The sequence below is a fragment of the Haemorhous mexicanus genome, chromosome 4, assembly GCF_027477595.1.
Source record: "Haemorhous mexicanus isolate bHaeMex1 chromosome 4, bHaeMex1.pri, whole genome shotgun sequence".
NCBI classification, from domain to species: Eukaryota; Metazoa; Chordata; class Aves; order Passeriformes; family Fringillidae; genus Haemorhous; species Haemorhous mexicanus.
In genome coordinates this window covers 42,054,987-42,078,050 of record NC_082344.1, presented here as the reverse complement: position 1 = coordinate 42,078,050, position 23,064 = coordinate 42,054,987, and the positions used below count along the sequence as shown (strand labels likewise).

The 23,064-nt window shown below is 36.8% G+C and overlaps 1 protein-coding gene and 1 long non-coding RNA gene across 2 annotated transcripts in view; one reads left to right on the top strand and one right to left on the bottom strand.

Moving 5' to 3' along the window:
• Positions 1 to 23,064, top strand: part of VEGFC (vascular endothelial growth factor C) — a 70,113-nt gene that overhangs the window by 39,037 nt on the left and 8,012 nt on the right. The window contains exons 2-3 of the mRNA XM_059844568.1: positions 13,761 to 13,974; positions 15,951 to 16,141. Coding sequence (XP_059700551.1) covers positions 13,761 to 13,974; positions 15,951 to 16,141 — 405 coding nt within the window. The remainder of the gene's footprint in view (positions 1 to 13,760; positions 13,975 to 15,950; positions 16,142 to 23,064) is intronic.
• Positions 8,347 to 22,180, bottom strand: LOC132326440 (uncharacterized). Its single transcript, XR_009486239.1, has 2 exons — positions 21,720 to 22,180; positions 8,347 to 15,362 (listed from the first exon to the last, which is right to left on the bottom strand). It is a non-coding gene; the product is annotated as an uncharacterized LOC132326440 (long non-coding RNA).

The window sequence follows — 23,064 nt, the reverse complement described above, 5'->3', positions numbered from 1 at the left end:
ATTTCTCTAACATGAGATTTTCTTTTTCTACATCTCTGTTGAAAGTGTCATACTGCAAAAATGGAGATGATGTCAGTGAGAACAAGAGTATGAACAGCCTGACCCGAGGTAGGATTACAAGTGTGAGGGAGTTCAGAGGGTGTGAGACAGTCAAGTAATGGTTCCCCGTGGTGAGACCAGTGAGTGCTTGGCTTTCTACCTGGACAGTTTGCTTGGGTTATTTTTGGTATTTTGCTTGACGTGTTTGCAATAACAGAGGCCAAGTTTGTGATGTATAAAGTCTTCCAGAATTAATGATTTTTTCTTTAATCTAGCAGACAGTTTAGAATCCAGGAGTCAGAGAGCTTGAGGTAGCTACATTTCCACAAAGACCTTGCCTGGGGAGGGATATGGAGAAAATCCCATTTCCTAATAAAACTTTATTTAGTAAATACACAAATGCAACAGGGATTTAACATGTATCAATAAATTTGATTAGACTAAACTGTAGCCCTCTGAAGCTGCTTGGCTTCATTGTGATGACTTGCATGGGGAAGTTCCTGAGCTGTAAATTATATGTGCTGGTTTGTAGTTTCACTGATCTATTTTCACTTTCCAGGGAGTCCATGTGCCAGGCTTTACTCTGGGAGGTGTTAGGAGTTAATCAAGGTTTTGACAAGGGTTGCACCAGATGTATCTCATGTTCATGGCATTTCTTAAGGAAGGAAAGGCTCCATCTAGGTGAACTTTGTGGATTGTAGTAGAGAGCAAACTTGAGCCCTCAGGCCCCTTGGTTATGTGTGCACCCAATGTCAATGCTGCCCAGAGCAGGATGAGAACACACACTTGTCAGAGCATTTTGTTTAATGCCCTCAGCTCCTGTTTAATGTCTCTGAGACACAATTACTGGTTTTGTTGCTTTAGAGTTCAGAGAAACTTGGTTTTTTGGGGGTTTTGAGTGTATTTTTGATTTTAAATTGTCGAAGTATGTGCTTCAGCTCCTTGAAAAGGTTTTTGTGTAGGGTGATACTGCAGGTTGCATGCCCCAGGAGGTGACAAAAGGGGTTTTGGTTGTTAGAGCAGCTGAGATGTTCTGGGGACAAGCTCATGGTGTTTTGTTTTGTGCTGTTAGAATCAGGCACTGGAGTGAACTGTCTTGTCAGCTGTGTCTGGGTTTCCTCATGGGTTCAGTTTGGATGAGGAAGAGACCAACAGGCCTGAACTGACAACATAGAAATACCCTTGTCTTTCAGTTGTACAGCTGGTCTGATAAAAAATGATGGCATGCACATTGTAGTGTTTGCATAATGATGGGAAAATGTTTTGTGAACATATGTCGTGGGGTAAACTGGGAAGACTGCAAAGCAACCTGATGTAAACATGTAAAAAAAATGGAATTGGGAATTAATAATACAAACATGCTTTGGCAAGCAAAAATGTTTAGAGAAGTCAACAAAAGCTATTATGGGTATTGGTAAGATCATGTAAAAAGCACCAGATTTGTTTAATAAGGACCTGAAATGTAACTGAGTAGGAAATATACTGTCAGTGTTTTAGCAGAATGGCTGATATAGTAGTTATGTCAGTAGGTTTAGAAAGCAAATTAGAATGTTTGAAATGAAAATTATAGCACCGGTAAGACAAAGATGGGCTTCCAGGTAACTATTATTTCAAGTCCAATAGTGTTGATTGTGGAAGAGCCAAAGAAAGAAAAGGCTTAAAAACAGAAGCTGCATTTTAGGGCTTTGGAATAGTAAAAGTCTTAAAAAGCTCAACATGATATTTCGGGCTAGTAAAACTACAGACACTGTAACCGTAGGGACTGGAGCATATTACACACAGTGATGTATAGATGCAGTAGTTAAGCCAGGAGGCTGAATCCTGTAATCCTCACTAAACAAAAATCCCATTGAAGTCAGTAGAAGATTTGGGTGAACAAGGAATGTATAACCAGGCAATTAGAGACAAAGTTGCAGCCTGACCTTGACTGGGCCTTTGTGCCTGTGATTAGCTGTACCCAGAGCATCGGGGCACATTTGTTTAAAGGCACAGTCAATTTTAATGACAGCTCAAAAAAGAAATACAATTATGCCATAGTTTAAGTTCTAATGGATCCAAATGATGAATGCACATAATTGCAAAGAGACATATTAAGGCAACACTTCTATAATCTAACTCTTTTGAAACAGCAAGTTCTGTGTTCTTTGTTCCTTTCCTTCTCAGGAAAAACAGGAATTTAATAGATGCCTCTCAAGTTTTGGCACTTATAATAGAGAGGCAGCTATTTGACTTTTCTTAAATGTAAGAGAGCATGGGACATTATTGTGTGAGGTATCAGAAATAGCCTCTAGTTAAATTAATAAAAATACCTAATAGCATTTGCCATACCTGTTCATAAAGTTAAATTAATAATTGCTCTCCAAATTGTTTTATAACTATTTCAGTATAAAACAAAATGTCCTTAAAATTTATCCATTTATGTTTTTCCTTCTTTTGCGATCCTAGTTCAAATAAATTTGAAAATCAACAAAACACTTTCTTTTGAAGCAGAATTTAATTCAGCATACCAGAAATGTCATTCTCACTGCCAGTTACTCTAATGAAACATGTGTTCCTTGTGTCTGAATCTACTTTGTTTGAAAAGAGCTGCTCTTAAAGCATTGAGGAAATTGCAGTTCTCAGTAAAAGAAATGTTAGAAACATGCAAGAACAAACAGAAATTGTTTCATGGCCTGGTCCTGTAAATGGTGACCTCAGTGACTACAATTGGCTCTTGGTATTGCTAAGTGTCTGTCCAAAATTCCAGTGTCCAGGACTGCAATGCTGTAGATACATGTGTGTGCTTTGTGGTACGTGCAATAAGCTATTGGGGAAAAAAGTCAAAGGAATTCTTCTACTGCATTATTTTTGTGTGCACATAATTCCATCATGGCTTTATATGAAAACCATTATAAGTAATCTCTCCAGATTGTTTTTAGGAAGTAGTTTCATATGCTTTGAAAAGCAATTCCTGAAAGGTTGCCAGTAGTGCTGGAGAATTTGAATTTTCTCTCTGTATAAGTTCTGCTACTTTGACACTTTCTCCTGCTAAAATCTAAGAAAACCTCTAGAACCTTTTATTTTGAAAATAATGAAAATTATAGGATCTATTTTTTTTTTTTTTTCAGGAAGTCAAGAGCCTTTTGTCCTAGTTTTTGTATCAGAATCTGTCAACTCAAGATGTTTACCTTTCCTGCTGAAGAATAAAATCTCAGGGTGCTCCAAGCTGGAGACTGTCATAGTACTAACCCACTTTTACTCCCTTATCTCTTCTCCCATTCCTGTTTTCATGTCACAAATCTGAATGGGTTTCTTTACCCTAAGTTCTTCTGTTCAAGATTCTGTGACCGAATAACTTCAAAATGCAATGACACAAACCCATTTTTTAAAATTAAAAAATTGTTTACTTCTAAGAGCAGATAAAAAGATTTAAACTTAGTAAATATTTCAATATAACAATAAGGTTTATGTCGATGCTTAGCTAATGTTCAACATCTTCCTTACATCTTTCCACAGACTTGGAATAACTAGAGCCTCTTTCTCCCTTTCCCCTGCTCTCTGTATGCCTCCTTTTAATATATGTAATCCCTATGAATCTGTTTTATTTTTCATTAGTTTCTGGACCTGGATAAGAATGGAGGCAGCTCAGCAAGGTGGTATAGGACAAGTTTCAACTAATGGCAATTATGCTGGATTTCAAGATGCAATGTTGTATCTTCCATCAGGGGTTATATGTCTTCTTGCCATTCAATAGAAGTTGGTTCCTCAGGGCATACTTCTTGCAATAACTTCATTCTGCAGTCAAGCCTCATTCAAAAACTCTTCTGATAGCATACTGTGTTCAGCATTGGATTACTCTATGTCCTGTCAGTGTAAATTAGGATCTGTTTTAATACTGCTGATGTTCCCTGATCCTTTTTAAGTAACATTGCTGTACAATGCACTATTCAGAATAATTTAAGCCAAAAATAATGGGCAACATACATTTCTCCTGATTTAGTTGCATGAAAGGAAATTGTGACCAAGTCTCAATTTAGTTCTTGGATTTGCCATTCTCAAGGTTTCATTTGCCTTTCCCTATCTCTCATGCCTTGCTGGCAAATCTCTTAAAACCTGCCAGGTTTTATATGGTACAGTAAGCTTTTTCCTTTAGTGATACAAAAGCATGAATTCTCTTCTTGTGATCAAAGACCCTTGTTGTTTCTTATTTTTATTTTTTCTTCCCCATCATTCAGAACAGGTGTGACAGCTCCACAGAACCACTGATTTTTTTTTTATTTTTATACTGTAGTTTGCAATGGAGTTAGCCAATCAGGGAAAGCAAAAAGGGGGAAAAAATATTACAGGCTCAATGTCTAAACAAATGGGTTTGTCTTTGCATAACTTACCTGTAACAGATATCAAATTGTGGTATGAAGGATGTTTCACACAGAATTCAGAGTAGAAGAAATTTCCAACACAAGTTACCAGGTTAGGCACAAGCAGGTTTTGGGTAGCTGGTCCTCTGAACTGTATAACTATTCAGGCTAAAAAAATTCAGGTGTTCTCTTTCTTCTTGCCTGGATTAGCAAAGATTCTTTCATAAAATATTTAAGTAATAGCTTGGTAACAAAAATAAAAGCTTCTTGTGGTACTTTTTTGTTAATGAAATTTCACAATTTAATACCTTTGTTTCCAAAACCTGTCAGATATGTTAGTCTGGTGTGTTTATTTTGCTTATTAAATAGACTTGTGTCAAATCAACTGAAAAAACATGATGCCAAATGGTATAAACCAATAAAATTGTAATTTTAAGGGCATATACTTAGAAACCCTGAAATGAAATAAAATGCACAGGTTTCTGAGCCCCTTTATTTGTTTCCTCTTTCATATATACAAAACCTGTTTATAATAATTTAAAACTAAGACTTTTAAAATAGAATTATTGTGTTATTACTTCCTCACTTTTCTTTAGTTTTTTGTTGAATTTTAAGTAGTGTTGTGTTTATGGCTGGAATATTTTTTTTAAATACTGACAGTAGGTGGTCTTGTAATTAATAGTTCTGTACAGATCTGTAAACTGTGCAGGATTTGTTTAACAAAACAGAAATCATGTTCTTTTTGATTAAGACATTTGTTTAGGAATAAAGTTCAAGTTTGTCTTTGAAATTCAGTGATGTAGTTTCATGGCCTGTGAAATTATTTGTTTTATGAACCATTTTAAAAGTATAAGTAATTCAAGAAATTTCTGTGACCTTTTGGTAACTATTTAGACTATGGATTAATTATATTTTCTCGGTGTTTCAAATAGTGATTTTAAAAACTTGGTGAAAAGGCAAGTTACTTAGTAGTGAGAGAAATTATTCAACAATAAGACACGGTGTGTTCATGTAATCTTTCCCTCCTATAAATGACTATGTTTTCAAAAATCAAGAATAGTAAAGCAAGCAAAGGTGTTGAATTGTAAACTAAATAGTCTTACCACAGTGAGAACCTGTGTGTTCAGCATAACTCAGGAATGTTCTTACAAATGTGCAATTTATTATTCCTGCCCTTAGTGAAACCTTCTTTTATGAATGATTGACCTGCAGAATAGAAAACATGAGGTAAAAACTACCTTCTGCCTTCTTGAAGCCAGTCCCTTGATACACAGCCAGAACTCCTACTCACTGACTAATTAGGATCTGGGATGTATTCATGTAGAGCAGGTACTGTGCTCAGGCGGTGTCTCAGAATGTGCTGGCATTCAAATTAAAATTAATTTAAATTCATTTTAAATGAATTTACCCCTTACCTCTCCACTTAGTAACTCTCCGTTTGCTACTGCGGAAGTTTTTAATTCGCACTGCTGGCGTTACACTTGCTCAAGACTGCAGCTCACTGCAGTGCTACCAATTTTCCTCAAAAAAAGACTCTATTTTTGTTTGGGTTTTTTTGACAAAGCTAATGATAGTTGTTAATAAAAGCAATGCCAGTGAAGGCTAAGCAAAGACTGAGAATAAGCAACCTTCTTTGCCTGATAGTTTATTCTGTTGTCCTGATTTTGATGGAATACGTATGACTGCTGTAAGGAAAACAAGAGGTTACAGAGTATTTTGAAAAAACAGCAATATTCAGACCATATTAAAAAAGAAGCTTGACTAGCATTTTATCTTTTTCTGAGAGAGTAAGATATTTTAATAAGGAAGATTTCTAGTCGGAGTGCAAGTTTTTCTTTTCAGAATCGTGTGCTTTTCTTTTCTCAATGTTAGTTAAAAGTTGCTTAAAATATGTTGCATTCAAAATGAGCATATTGTTTTTATAACGTGTCAAATTCTGCAGAGCTGCCGTGTGGCAGCCACCCAGATGTCTTGTAGAAGCAGTGCACGCAATCAGCACCAGGACCTGGCTGGCTGCAGTGGCTGGGTTGCAGAGGGTGTTGGCATTCTCGTTCCCTTAGCTGTGTCCTTCCTGGCAGAGGTCTGTGTCTGTTCATCACCTTGATATCCCAGTCACAGTGTTGTCCTTTGTTTTCACTTTACAAATGTTTCTTACTTACAAAGGGCTTCCCCTTTCTTCTGGTCAAGCGTGGCACTGCACACATTTGTCACCACTGGTCACTGGAGCTGCTGATGGCCAAGAGAATAATACACAAATCTCATCTGGTACAGATTGCGCTGCCTGATGTCGCCAAGATTTAATCAGATGTAAGCCTTTCAGCAGCAATAATCCAAATCCTTATTGATTCCAAATCTATCTGTAATGCTAGCTGGAAGCTTCAGTGCAAGCCTTAGAATCAGTTAAACAATCCAGATGAAGCTGCACTTAGACAGCAAAGGGTTATCCCACATATTTGCAGCCTTTGACCTTTTTTGAAAGATCAGGCTGAAGTGTGTGAGAACAAAACCCTTCCTGTTAATATAATCTAGTTGTGAAATTTCTTCCAAAAAAAGAGTCTAGCTAAGGTGCCACAAATCCTTGTTCTGAAATCTGCTCTCTGTTATAGTCAGGAATGGTATTGATTGCCCAAGTTTGTAGAAACCTGTGAGAACAAGCTGTCCAAAATGAGTTTCTAAAGCAATCGGGCAGCAGCTTACAGAGTTGCTCTAGAAAGCAGCTAGAGTTTTTTTTCTTTTCCCTCTGCTTCCTGGGGAACTCAGATTTTAAAAAAAGGGGGTTTTTTATAAGTAATTCCCATTGAATATGTGAAAGTACCTGCATTTTTTTAGTGAAGGTTGGGAACCACTGAGGAATGCAGGTACTTGAAGAGTAAGTACCAGCTAAGAAGCATGCTTCAGAACCTCAGCAGCAGCTAAATGTTTCACTAAAAGACTTAATGTAAGTTATCTTTGTGCAAATCTATAAATTTAGGTATTGTTCCAGCATTGTCTAAGAATATCTAAATAAAATATTGCCCTAAAAATGCTGAAATGCCTAAAATTTAATTTCCCTTAACATGGAAATTTTACATTAACAATTACCTTAGCCTTAATACTTGTTCTTAGGAACAGGAGGAGCAATATTAAGTAGTATAAGCCTAGGATGATTTTCTAGCAGGTTATTATCTTCCTCTCAAAAAAAAATGGCCAAAACAAGAGAAAAAAGACGTGATATATGATATAGAAGTGACACTTCTGTAGTCTTAAGTTTATCCTTATGGCCAATGTCTTTTTTTTCCTTCTTAGCAAATTCTTTTGAAATTCTTCCCAAACTAATTTATTTTTCCTTGCCTATCTACTTTGTGCATTCCTCACTCCTCCTATTTATTTGTTTTCTTTCCCTGATGTTATTATTAGTATTTAAAATGTCATAGTGACTAGAAGTCCCTTAAAGCAAAAAATAGTTCATACTTATTTATTTATTTATTTATTTTGTACTTTGATTCTTACTTTTTAGTTTGTCTGATGTGCTTTGTCAGCTCTTTGGAGCAGAGACTGCTTCTAATCTCTCTGCTGTTGTCAGGATGTTTTGATTTAGTTCATATTAACTGCGGTGGTCTTTCTACTTATTTGAAGTGATGTGAAATAAAAGTTTTGTTCACTGTTGCTGTTTGGCTTCTGTAAGACTGTTTTGTTACTGTATTGAATGGTAACTTAAAAGTTCGCAACTACAGTCATCCAAGATTGCTGGTGACAAATGGGTGCATGGGAGATCAAAATCAGGGCTTTTCTAGTAAGACCATAGAAGTGGGCATAAAATTTGAATTTAATTCTTAACTATAGCTACAATTTTTAATTCAAACATTTTCTTTTTTTATTGGCATCAATGTCTAGCGCTGAAATACATGAAAATTGCGATAATTTATTATGCAAGTGAAGTGTTTATAAATACTTTTGCAATATTTCCATTTGCTTACAAGTCATTTCAACATTCAGATTTAAATACTTGATTTTAATCCATTTCCATCAATCAATAAGTACAGAATATACAGAAGCATCCTTAAATACAGGGGTTTATAGACAGCATTTTCCTCTTCAGAATTGTCCACAAAATCCTTGAAAATGAAATGAGCTGTCAACTGTAGTCAGAACAGATTCTGAAGGTACCATTATAGCATATTGCACCATCAATTATGTGTCAAGCATGCTGCCAAATATTAAGTGTTCTGACCTTTGTTATTAATAATAGAGGCAAACACTGGGGACATATGAAAGATAAGTAATGCATGGAAAATCTATTATACATTTGACTTTGTTAATGGATATAGAGCCTATTTGTATCCTGCCCTTTCCCTTGTAAGCCATAATTTCATGAAAAACTGGGCATACCATGTAATGGAAAGCCACATTATGAAACACATACTTTGACAGAATGAAATATTCTAAAGTTAAATAATAGCAAAAGAGCACTTGTCTTCAAGTTTTGCACCTTTATTTATATGTATTTTTCGCTTTTCCTGTTCCTCATAAAAAATGTGAAATTATTGAAATGGAGAAGTGTATTTTTATTGTATTCTCCATTTACACTTGTATTTTTAGGTTGTTATTCTGCTTAATATCACCTATCATCTTATAGAGTTTTGCTTGTCAAAGGTTTAATCAGTGTCTTTCTCTAGAATACACCTTCTTGCCTTTTCAGATGTTCATGCAGGACAACACTGATAATAGGTAAAAATGACAAAAAATAGTAGAATGGTCAACCAGAGGATAAACACTTAGGAAGGGAGTGGTGGTGGTGGTGGTCAAAAAAAACCTAAATTTAAAACCCCAATCCCTTAACTGATTTGAAAATGCCAAGAATATAGCAAGCATGGAATAGAGAAAACTCCCTCCTGTTCAATCACTCTTGGCTCTATTTCCTGCTTCCTTCTTAATGTACAACATAGATTCCAGAATGCACTACCAGTAAAACATTAAAGAGTTGGTCCACGATTTCATCAGGAGTGCTCTGTAATTATATGTAAATCAACTGTGTTTAAATTTATAAAAAAGTGTTCTTCAGTCCTAAAAGTCATAGAATCTCTCTTATTACAACCTGTGCTAATGTTCTATTACTTTTTTTTCCCCCCTCCCTTTGAACTTAACATTTGGGAATAGCCAGCTTGGTGACAGTAATTGCAGCTACAAGCCATATTTCTTTCTGAACTTCACTAATCTGCACTTGCATAAGAAGAATGTAAAAAGAGAGCTTCTCTAATCTCTAGTACATTTTTGTTGATGCTGCTTTCTTTGTGTCATAATATATTCTAAATGTGTTTAAGTCTCAAAATTGTTTTGCAATGGAAATCCAGTGTCCTACACTACAAGCCAATGCATAATTAAAAAGATATGGACCATGACAGTATATTTTTGTGAAATTACCAAAATTTGCACAAAATCAAAAATGTTGGCAGACCACTATTATATTTACAGAAGCAGATTCATTCTTCCCTTAAAAAGTAGGAAACTCTTTCTAATGATCCTTAGTGATCTGATGCTTATCCTGTATGCAGGACACACTCTTGTAATCATCCAGAACTTAAGATTTCATTTGATGTTCATGTCAACAAGATGTTTGGCTGTTGTACAAAATTAAATCACAAGTTCCTTAAACAAATGTTCATCTAAACAGTTTTCCACAGATGAGAGTAATTTGCTGCAGATAAAAAATACATATATGTACAGGAAGAAATCATTGACTTGTATCTCAAGGTAACACTGTAAGCATATTGAAAAAACAACATTTTTTTTTCTCCCTAAATCTGGCCACTGGGTGCAGTGTATTTAGTACATATATATGAATTTTCTTCTCCTTTTCTTTCTAAATTGAAAAAGGGGAGAGAACAAAAATTTTCTCATGATCAGATTGTTTTTCCATGGTATAAATTTGAATTGAAGTCATCTTTACAAGCAAATTATGCTAAGCAGAAAATATTTCAGATGCAATAATTATTATTTTTTAAAAGGTTTTTTCTATATCTGCTCTAGAAATTGTTTTCCATTTGCTTATATTAAGGGAGTACTCAGAGAATCATAGAATTAGCTGAGCTGGAAGGTACCCATCAGGATCACTGAAGTCCAACTCCTGGCTCTGAACACAGCAGCCCCAAGAGTTACACCATGTCCCTGAGAGCATTGTCCAAACACTCCTTGAATTCAGACAGGCTTAGAGCTGTGACCACTTCCCTGAGGAGCCTGTTCCTGTGCCCAACCACCCTCTGACTGAAGAACCTCTCCCTGAAATCCAAACTAAACCTCCCCCAACTCAGCTTCATGCCATTTCCTCAAATCCTTCCACTGGTTTTGTGATTAGATCAATGTCTGCCCTTCTGCTTCCCCTCGTGAGGATGTTGAAGACCACAGTGAGGTCTCCCCTCAGTCTCCTTTAGACTGAACAAACCAAGTTTCTCTATCACTTCAGACACTTCACCAACCTTGTGGTCCTCCTTTGGGTACTCTCTAATAGCTTGTTTTTTTTTTTTTTTTTAACTGAGGCACTAAAAACTGCACACAAAATTCAAGGTGAGGCTGCCCAGTGCAGAGCAGAGAGGGACAATCCCCTCCCTCTTCCAACTTTTCCTGATGTCTCCCAGGACAGGCTTGGCCCTCCTGGCTGCCAGGGCACTGCTGACTTAACTTGACATCAACCAGGACCTCCAGGTCCCTTTTCAGAGTGTTGCTCTCCAGCCTCTCCTTCCTTAACCTATACACACAACCAGGACTTCCTTGTCTCAGGTTGTGGGCACATGGCACAATGGCCCGTAGAATATCCAAGGTTAAAATAAGTCTTTATTATATTTGATACAATGCTTAATTAAAGCCATTAATTTCTTCATATTTTGAGTTTTATTCGTACATATTTAATACATGTATAAAAAAAATTTGTGTCCAGCTCAGAAGGCATAACTTGATGGATTTTTTCTAACAATTTCACTTTCCTGCTCCATGCCTGACTTCTTATCAACAAAGTAATACTGTGTTTCATTTTCCTGATGCTCTAGGCCTGTATTTTGAATATCTGCAACAGCAGTAGCCAGTGTTTTGTCTACTTTGTGCTGTACAGGCTTTTAAGGATTAATCAAAGGTGGCAAAGCTTTGGTTGAATTCTCTTTCCATGTTACCCCCATGATCTGCTAGGACTCCTAGGATCAGCTACTGGATGGCTAACCACAGGTTTTATTCCTCTGCCTTTTGCATAATAGCCTGGCTTCCAGCCTTGTGACAGGATATACACGCTGTGCCATGCGTATTCCCATCACGTGGCAGACGTGCATCTGCAAAGCTGGCATTGTGCTGGTGCAGCAACTTGCTTCCCATTACTCAGGGGCCATGTGCTGCAGCACCCTCAGGAAAGAGTTTGGCAGGAGTGAGGCTGCTCAAACCCTGCTCTTCTCACCTCTCAGAAGGTGCAAGCAGCAAGTCACCAAATTAGTTGTTTGTTAAGCTTGGATTTTTGTTTGTGACCCATTGATTGAGACCTTGAGTGGCATCCTGCAAGGAGAGCACAGGTGATGGGGAGTGAAATGCTCTGTGTTACCATTAAATTTGAAGTCAAAGCTCTCAGAATCTGCTTGATGCATGTCTTGGGTCAGGGATGGCCCTTCCTATGGTGACAAGGAAAGAGATGAAGAGCTGCATGGGCACACTTCTGAGACAATGGCTTGGTTGTTGAAACCTCCCAGGATGGTCATCTGCAAGGACACTGTGCTTAGTGAGGCTTAAGTAAAAAATTTTTTTTAAACTTCATAACACTTTGTCAAATTAAATGAATTTACAATTGGTATTAGAATAATAGAATCACAGAATGGCCTGAGTTGGAAGAGACCTTAAAGATCATCTAACTCTTGGTCCCCTGCCATGGACAGGTACATCTTTCACTACACCAGGTTGCTCAGAGTTACATCCAGCCTGCACTTGAACAGTTCCAGGGACTGGACATTTACAGCTTCTCTGGGTGACCTGGTTCAGTGCCTCATCCTCTTCACAGTTCTGTATATAACTGTGTTTACAGAACTGAGGTCTGTGAATTTACCTTATCCTGAGATGTTTCTGCTGTATTTGACACCAGATAAGGGAGTAAATGAAACCATACGTGCCATTCTGTACCCTCACAGTTGTTTGTGAGACAAGGAGCAGTTTTGATTCAGCTGGGCTAGTTCTGAGCTACCTGTTTTACTCATGTGATGTTCAAAATCATTGAATTGAAAGAGTTTATTTTTTTGTTAGTGGCAGAGTTGGATAAGAAATTGTAAATTTCAGTTCATATAGCTTCGCATTTCTGCATTTAGAGGTTTTACACTCTTACAGGTTTTTTGAGTAGGGCAACAATTTTGTAGTAAACTGTAGAGAGTCTCCAGCCAGTTGATGCATTTTGTACTAGTGTGTACCTTTGTATTTTGTGTCTCATACTGCCATCTAAGGGCCATGTGGGCTGAGAAGGTGGCTAAAGGTTCTTCAATACTCTTCTTTCTCCATACTGCCCTTCCCTTTGAGAAGTCAGCAATCCATGGATGAGAAAGGTGGGCAGGGGATAAAACCAGTCTTTTGGTGCAGTATGTTTCATCTAAGAGAAATAGAGGAATCTTCCTGATAAGCAATAAACTGGAATGTAAATCTCATTCATTCAGAAAACTACACATATAATGAGTTTGTTTAAAGGCCAGAGAATAAGAAACCAGGATTACAGGATTTGAGGCTATTCCTGAAACAGCAAGGGAGTTTGAGGTTTATTCTCTTCAAGGTACCCAAATCCTTGTGTCCTACTGATTTAGGAAGTCATGCTTTATAATATAATTTGCTTATTAAGATTTTCACTAGAATGGTACTAAATAACATGATTTAGTTTCTTTTTTTAGTGTTTTGTTTGTTTTTTGGGTGTGTTTTAACTGGTTTTGCATTTCTGGGCATTTTGATTTTCTGGGACTGAGGGATTAAAGTAACTTGGTGTTACTTTAGGAGCATATGATATTAAAAAATATGAACATCATTTAGGTATACTGGGGTTCAGACATTCAAAATTTTGTCACATTTATAACTTTCCAGGATAAAAATGCCTATATCTATCTATCTATCTATCTATCTATCTATCTATCTATATCTAAAATCTACAAACTGTGTTTGTGTAGGCTTAATTCTATAGCTCCTCTCTCACACAGCTATATTGAACTACAAGAGTGATAAAGAACTGGTGGAAGAAGCAAAGCACTTGATTGTTTGTCAATATAAAAATGTTGGCATTGACTGACAGAAGCAGTTTTTATGATGAGGACCCCTTTCTTTTACAATGTATGACTTGCTTTTCAGGCTAGTTTCCAGCAAACCTTGTGTACCAGAGAGTATAATTAATCTTGTACGTTACTTTGGCAGGCTCATGGAAGCAAAGACCTGGAAGAGCAATTGCGGTCTGTCTCCAGTGTGGATGAACTCATGACAGTACTTTACCCAGAATACTGGAAAATATTCAAATGTCAGTTGAGGAGAGGAGGTTGGCAACACAACAGGGAGCACTCCAGCTTTGACACAAGATCAGATGATTCCCTGAAATTTGCTGCAGCACACTATAATGCAGAGATCCTGAAAAGTAAGTACAGGACACAATCCACGTTCCAACACATCATAAATGAAATTCTGCAGGCTTTTCAATTGTGTCAAAAAGACTTTAAAATCTAGGCATTGTCAGTAAACCAACATCAGTTTGATAGGATGGGTTCTGTGTAATAGATAATCTTTGATAGGCAGCCTTTCATAAAGAAACCAATCACTCTGCAGACTTATTTTAGCCATGTCCATTGAACAAAAGTGCTTTCTTGGCTCAGTAGAGAAAGTGGAGTGTTTGTCTTCAAGTATAAGGAATCCTACTTCGTAGAGGCTGTAATACTTTTGCAGAAATCAAAGAGGATGCTAATACTTGGGCTCGTTGAACTATTTCTTCTTATTTTCTGCGATTGCATCACAGCCGGTAGCGCTTTCTTCTCTTGTGCATTATGGCTTTGGAATGCCAGATAATCCACTTGGAACTTTTTCATGTTACAAGAGGCCAGTTGTAATGATGTTGTGCTAAAACAAGCAAAACAGTTTTCAAACCAATGTGTTTGAATACCTTTCAGTGTTTCAGATAGCTTGGATGAAAATAATATTAACTTACAGTTTAAGCCAGTGCTTGTAGGCAGAGAATGAAGGATTTATAGCAGGAGGTGTATTTTTGGACATGATATTGGAAATCATGTACCTTAATGGAGAGTTTAAAGTACACATAAGGCAAAATTTCCATTTTTGTTGAATAGCTTACCAAAATCTAGTGCCAAAAGGGAATAAACTTACTTACGTCTGTAAGTCTTGGGGCTGTTTAGTGTTAGATTATATTTAGTAAAATGCTGTATAACATGATACAAAGTCTTTGGTCTTTGCCCAAATTTTTGTGGATAATCTGGGCACAAAAATCATCCATCACATGCTGTACATAATTGCTAAATACTTTTCCTTTGAATTATACCCTTCTAGGTAACAAACTAAACACATATTTAAATAAATTTCATGTTAAGTGTATAAAATTTTTAAATTCTAGTAATTCACTAAGTGAAGTACTGTGTGGGGCTGGTTAGAATTTGCAGAAGTGTGCAGAACTAAAGTGCAGACTTTACTCAAGATGAGACTTGCTCCAAGTGAGGAAAGGACATGTGCAGCTTCAGCTGGTGGCCAGCAATTTGAGGGAGGTGATTCTGCCCCTTCCTCTGCTCTAGTGAGACCCATCAGCAGTACTGTCTGTGCCCACAGTGTCCAGCTCAGGGGCCCCCAACACAAGAAGGATGTGGACCTGTTGGAGCAGGTCCAGAAGAGGGCTGTGAGGATGTTCAGAGGGCTGGAGCACCTCTCCTGTGAAGATGGGCTGAGAGAATTGGGGCTGCTCAGGCTGGTGAAGAGAAGACTCCCAGGAGTTCTTATAGCAGCCTTCCAGAGCCTAAAGGGGGTCTGTAAGAAAGATGAGGAGAGATGTTTTAGCAGGTCCTGTTGTGACAGGACAAAGGTAACAATTTTTAACTAAAGAAAGTAGATTCACACTAGATAAAGGGAAGAGAACTTTTACTATAAGGATGGTGAATTACTGAAACAGGTTGCCCAGTGGGGTGGTAGATGCCCCATCCCTGGAAACATCCAAGGTCATTCAGTTTAGGTGGGGCTCTGAGCTACCTGATCTGTTTGAAGATGTCCTTGCTCATTACAGGAAGGTTGGACTAGGTGGCAGGTGACCTTTAAAGGTCCTTTCCAACACAAGCCAGGCTATGATTCTGTGCTTTAAGGTCTCCCCTGCCTGTTGGATTCCCTTTTAGTTCCACTGTAACTTTTCATCTGCTCCATGATGATATATCATGTCCCTATGAAGGAAAAAAATCAGCTAGAAGGTAACATAGAGAGATGTGTGTTTCACTGACTAAAGGGTGTGACTCTAGAATTTCATATGCTGGTTTTGAAGTTTTAAAAAGGAATCCTAATTTACTGCAGGATAGTTTGGGTTTTAAACAGTTACTTAATAACATGAAACTCCCTGTAACTTGGCAGGTATCGATACCGAATGGAGAAAAACTCAGTGCACGCCACGTGAAGTGTGTGTGGATGTGGGAAAGGAGTTTGGAGCAACTACAAACACCTTCTTCAAACCCCCATGTGTATCCATCTACAGATGTGGAGGTTGCTGCAATAGTGAAGGACTTCAATGTATGAATGTCAGCACAAATTACATCAGTAAGACAGTAAGTTCTCACACCTTTACAGTTCTTGTACCCCTTGCAAATACATTTATGTTCATGCATATTTTAAACCTTCTTATTGCTACTGTGACTAAGGAAATAGTTGATTCCAAAACACATAGGAAAAACAGCTAAAGACACTATTGCCTGGAAAAAATACACATTTAACGCTCCTTTCCCCAAAATATTTTTATTTTTCAGGGGAAAAAATAAATTATGATGTCTCATTCTCAATTTTGAGATTATCCATGAAACTTAATTATCTTTTTTTCCATCTACCTTATGCCTGGATGGGGCAAGCGCTCCATGGAAATCTAGCCTGTAATTTTGTTAGTGTAGACTGCTGCAGGACATGTGCAGGCAGGATGCATGTTTCAAATAAAGCCTTTTAGGAAGGGTGTTTTACTATATTAAGACATATTAGCTTTATGTACCTATTTGTTTGTTGTAATGCATCTTCTTCCAGTGTATATGCAGGTTTTCTTATTCAAGTTCAGGGTTAGGGATCGGGTAGGAGTGTGCAGAGATCCTGCACTGAGCCTGTGAGCTGCCTTTAAAGCAGCATATACTACATCATTCTAAGTAGATACAGGAATTATCACAATATTCTTTCAACATTTCCCTGAAAAATCATGTAAAAATAGTCATATTTAAAAGCATTTTGTAGGGTATTTTCCTATTATTATAGTATTTGGTAGGGGTTTTGTTGGTTGTTTTTCACGTTTTAGTGTCAATCTTTCTTCCTTTTCAAGAGGATTCATCTAGCTGAAGATGCAGTACATATTTATAATGAAGACCCAAAACTGCATAGCCAGTTATGAAATTGAAGCCCTTAAAAATGTCACTCCTTTATCAAAAAATTCCTTAGTGCTCTGAGCCTTTTCTGGGGGAAATTAGGAAAAGGAAATGTAAAGAAAACAGCAAAACCCCCTGGTTTTGTAGAGTGCATTTTCTGCCCTCATTTCTCACCAAATCTGTCTGTCTGAAGTGGTATATCCTTCTAAGAATTTTCAGTCCTAAATTTAGACTAGTGGTAGACAACCACGCAGCACAGGAGTAATGTAGCTCAAATAGATTAAATGAGGACAACTACAGCACTGGCTTTGTTCAAGCCTTACCATTTTTCTCCTTTTTAGGAGAAACCATTTTCTCAATCTCACTTGTTTAAAAGATGCAAATATAATTTTTATTTTAAAACCCAAGAAATGGGACTTTTTCTTTTTTTTCACGTGTTGGTAAAGTTTAGCTTGCCAAAATGAAGGATTCTCTCATCACAGAGAGGGCTGTTCCACATAACACAGATTTCCTGGTTTTTGAGCACTATGTCAGTTTGGGCTAAATCATATCTTGCTCTTCATCTTACTGTTCACACCTGTTGAGTGAATTAATTTTTTACCCAGTAGAAAATGTTTAGCACTGAGTTTCTTTTTGAAGTTCTTGATGCTATTGGTGATGATATGATGTAGAGTATTTAAAGATTTGAGAAACTCGGAAAATGTTACAGGTCTTACTAGAAAGAAGAGGCAATAACACTGTTTTGTTTTCTTTAACTTAACTCTGTAAAAGCAAGCAATTGTATCTATGAGTTTTCTGTCTTGCTTCTGATTTCCAGTTTTATCTGGTCCTTAACAGAATGCAGTTAATAAAGGAACAGACCTATAGCTATATATCTTCATCTGTCACAATCTCAATTTTTTAAAAATTATGTGACCACAGTTTAAACCATATCAGATGAGAATTAGGAAGAAAAAAGGTATTGGATTCAGGACCTTCTGTGGAATTCAGGTACCCCACACATCTATTTTCACCACAGTTTCTCTTATTTCCTGAAAGAAATGAGTATAAATAGTTTTCTCATAATTCACCAATTTTTAGCTTTATTTTTTGGGCATAGACTCTATAAGGTAACTTCATACTGTTCACCGTGCAGAAAAACTGTTTGATGGGAAATTAATTTTTTAGCTGGAGTTCTTACTGTGAGGGCAAGCTCCAGCATTGGTTCCAGACATTAACATACAAAGAAAGATTATATCAGCTTTCAGCAAAATTGATTAAAAATAAAAGAAATAAACACAGAAATCTTCTCGAATGGACCAGATCAGGTGTTTCCAGATTGCCTTGGTAGTGGTCCAGAGCAAGTGGTGGTCTAGAGCAAGGTCAATAGTTTCTAGTTCAGCTGTGTTACTCCTTTCTAGCTACTTAACTTTATGGAGAGAAAAGTAGAAATGTATTCTGCTTTGTTTTTAATACCGTTTTTTCCCAAAACCCATTTTTGTAGTTGCTAAGGGATATTCATACAAGCAGGATTGAGGTATGAGACAACTTCTTAATTAAGACACAGCACAAGGTCTGTGACAATATTTGAAGACTCCCTAGGCTAATTCACAAACTGCAGTAGGTCCTTTCCTGCCTGCAGCAGCCCAGTTTTTAAGTGGTGGCTTGGCTAGTAAGGATCTGTGGGAAATGGGCCTGGCTGGGTTTTCATTTTGTGGTGTGGTTGTTTGGGTTTTTTCTCTGATTTGTTATCAAGCAGCTGTTCTGTGTTTCCACAGCACTAATAATTCAGCCGTGGTTACAAAGATTGTGCTGCAGTTATAGCCTGTCCCTCAGCAGCACTTTTTAATGCCCCACCTACAGGCACTTGCTTATAGGTCGAAGGGAAGCAGAGGGCTGATGTCAAAGAGCTGTTTGATCCCATTCTCCCTCTTGGCTGTCAGGAAAGACATTTTTTTGGCTTCTTTCAGATCACTTGTTGTGAAGGTCCTAAATCATCTTGTTTCATGGTTACAGTTCTAGTCCCTCCAGGGAAAACATCTATCCAAGCAGATCAGAATTAGATTTAGGGGAGATTTTCTCACAGGAAACAAGTTAACAGCTTGAAATTGTTTGCCCAGTTTGGGATGTATGTGGTGTTCTTTTTCACAGTTCAGAGATATGCCACAAGAATACTCAGTTGTTTTCAACGTTAACATTTCTACCTTTTCCCATGCATTTTTCTGTTAGACTAATTGTTGTAGTGATATAATAGGCACTTTTAATAGTGGGAGATATATATGTTCCAAATGTTTTTTGTTAATATTTCTGGAAAATAAAGGGGTTAAAATAGAAAAAGATACAATAAGGAACCCAAACATATTAAACAAGCATTAATCCGTTATATCAAATACTTGTTGTTAGATCAGACATAAGCCTTGAAATAGTTTTTCAAGAAAGTTCAACGGTAAAATAATGATGATGTGACATTTCTCAAATAGTTTATTTTTATTCCTTTCAATATAGAGATGTTTAGTTTTGAAATCAGTCTTATGTCCTTAGTTTAAAAATCTCTCTAGACCCATTGTACTGTGTTACACTGGTTATATTTGGCTGGCCTTACTGACACTTTAGAAAGTGCAAAGATCACAAGTGATGGAAGCTTAGACTCAATCAATTTAAGGGAAACTTGCCAAAATAAACCACAGGCCATCCGAAGAACATGGGGTAGTTAATGTAAATCTTGGGAAAAAAAACTTACATAAATCCTGCATTTGAAAAGTATCTAGAATGATAGCCTTCCCACACAACAAGTTTTGAAATATTTTAGGAGACAGGGAGAATATTAATAATTTTGTGTGCTGATACAATGGATATTGGCACATATGATGATAGTGCTGAATAAATTATTTAGCCACTGAAGCGAAGAAATGCTTTGTATAAAAAGCCTCAGTTTTTCTGGTAAGTATGCTGTGAAGTCCTTCTAGTGTAAAGAAGAAGCCATCCACTGTGGCTCAAAATATGTGCCTTTTGAGGCTTTGAGTAACCTGGTCTATTGAAAGGTGTCCCTGCCCATGGGAGAGAGGTTCTAATTAGATTATCTCTAAGGTCCTTTCCAAACCAAACCATTCTATGTATCTAAGGATCAGTGAGAAGGAATAAATGGAAAATTGTTTTTTCAGAAGTTCTGATAGTGCTTTTTGTCCACAAATTCAGAGATTCCCACCTTCTGTTAGATTTTTTTTTTCTTTTTTTCTTTTAAGTTTAAAATCAGATTAAGTTCTAGGTTGTGGGCAGTACTTGGAAGAGAAACCCTAGAAATGGTGTGCAAGACTGGAAGACCTGCCATCTGGCTTTCTGCGATAAAACAGCCTTAGACTGGCTGAATGGCAGGTGTTGAATTCTTATTAAATGCATTTAATTATTAATGGCTTTCAATTGTTCCTCAATTACACAGAGCTTCTGTTAGTGTGGGCTGTACTCTGAGATTAACAATGTGTAACTGATTTATGTTTACAGTTAGCAGCTTTTCTGGAGGAGGAAAGGGCTTTGTGATGATGTCAGGGGGGAGTTTTGGGTTTGTTTGGTTTTTGGTTGATATGGTTTTTTTATTTTATATATATATATATATATGTTATTCTTTAGTTATACAATCGCTTATTGCTTCTGTTGTTGCTTTCCACTGGTTTCTTGAAAATGCAGTGTTGGTGGCAAAAAGGTACAGGACAGCATGGGCCAGTTGAGGCTATTTTTGTCTTTTGTTTGCCTCTGACTGGAGCAATACTCATGAATTGCAGTTTTATTTATTATAACTACTAACATTTTTCAGAGCAATAAATGCTCTCTACTTTTCAAAGAATTCTCTAATCCCTACTGCTGTCAGATCCTATGTTCTTTTGGGGACTTAAGCTCAAAATTGTAGTCTTTGGTACTTAATATCTGTCTTTAGGGTGGTACCTGAAGGAAGTGCTTTTTCCCTTTAGAGTGAATTAGTCTGTTTTTTTATCAAAGTTTAAAGTTGGAAAGGAAGAGAAGATTTGGGCTTCTAAGAATGCTGTAAATCCAGTCTTTTAGAGTATGGGGGATCAAACAGAAATATAAGCCATTTGGTCTCCAAGAGGAATTACCCATTTGGGCCATGTGGGTAGCAGCAATAGTAGGCACAGCCAACCGTGGTGCCAGAAAAAGAATTGAGAACCAACCTCATACATAGATGTTATGAGGCATTTTTCATAGAAATATCCTTTCTATGTGTTGACATTTGGTTGTTAAATGTTGCCAGACATGCCCTATAGTGACAGCAGATGTTAAGCCTATTGTTCTGTTGGATGAGGAAGGAGAGCAAAAAATAAATTGTAGATGTTATCAAAACCATAAAGCATTGTTCATGGCCAGGTTTTACATAATCTGAAATGTCTTACTTAGATGAAGATTCGGACATACCTGATGCATGTTGAGAGTTTATTCACTTAAATAGTTTCTCTGAATAAACAGTACCAACTGTTGGGTGAGGGAAAATACATTACTCTTAAGAGAATTTATTTGAACAAACTGAGGGTAATTTGAGGAGGTCAAGGAAGTCAGTCTACCTTTCTGTTGTTTAACTAGACTTTTTTCTCACTGCAACACTGAAGAGGTGATGGGAATAGTTGTTAGCAATATTTATCTCCAAACTGATACCTTTCACAGTGGAGGGATAAATGTAAATTAAGGTTAATTCACGTTCACCATCATTTCCATTACCATGATTGATATGTCTTAGCTGTTTTTGTGAAATTTCTCTCAGTGATCTCCTGAAGCCAAACAGGACAGTTGGGCAGGGACCTACCTCTTTTAGGTGCTTTGAAAGTGTAGCAGTCGTCCTATGCTGCCATCTCCAGTGGTCTGGAGTCTGCTATGCTTTGTGATAGTGCAAATTGATCTACTGCAAGAATACAGGAAGAGCATGCACTCTTTTTCCAGCTGCAGTTAGGTCCATTCACAGACTCATGCTTATTTCATTTTCTAACATTTATCCGTTCTCTCTATAGCAGGTTTTTATTTCAGCTTCAGAAAAGCAAGGTCATACTGTCGTGAGAGAACAGAAAAAACAAGATTCTCCTTACATGTGTAATATTGTAATTAAGCTCATACTCTTTGTTCTGCCCATCAATTCATACATACCTTCTAAGAATCAGCTTTCTAAGCAAGTGAATACATGCCTTAATAGTATATTTTATATTTTGAAGCATTAAAAATTACTGGTATTCTGATTGCATTTGCATGCCACGTATATGACATACTCTAAAGTTACAGATTTTTAAAGAGCATTGCAAATACATCTCAGCTAAAAATTAGTCTTTTTATACAGTCTTACCAACTGGAACTGGAATAAAAAAACAGTGACCATTTTTAAAGGTAGTAAAGTCCCCAGAAGATGCAGAAAATGTTCTTAAATGTATTTGGAAAAATGAGTGAGCACCTAAAAGGCAGCAGTGCCTTTTAGGCTCTATCAAAAACCAGCTTTTAAGACTTTGACCTAGTCTATTCATCCTACCTTTTCAGGAGATTATTGAGACTTGATTTTTACAGCAAAACCTACTTAATTTGATAAAGTAGATGTCCTGATCTGAAAACTGAAGTTAGTGTCTCTGTTCTTCTGTTATCACTTGTTCAGTTTTACTACAAGACATCACTGAAGTTGTCCTCTTTTACAGTTAAACAATAATTTGCACTAAAATTAAGATTTTGGTAATTCACTTACAGATTATTTTATCAGTAGCGAATGTTTCTTAATACTTAAAAAAAATGAATAGTTAAAGATCTGTTTCATCAGGATAGGCATATAAATTGCACAGATACAAATGCTAAAAATTTTAAACATGTGGTATGCTGTAGTTCAAACGTTATTCATCCAGAACTGTTTTAATCAAAGTCCACTATACTGCTTTTTTACATAAGCTTTTGTAATTGTGCAACTGATGTATTAGGTGGTAACTCATTGTCTTCTTTATATTATTCTTCAGCTTATCAAAGCACCTTCCAAAAGTTTCATTTTGGATGTTTTTAAAACGCTGCCAATTTGAAGTCATCTCCTCTAGAAAAATGAGTTCTTTGTTCATTTTCCTCTCGTATATTAAATGTTGTAGTAAGCAAACTGGCATGTAACAGGGTTTAACACTAAAAATGTTAGT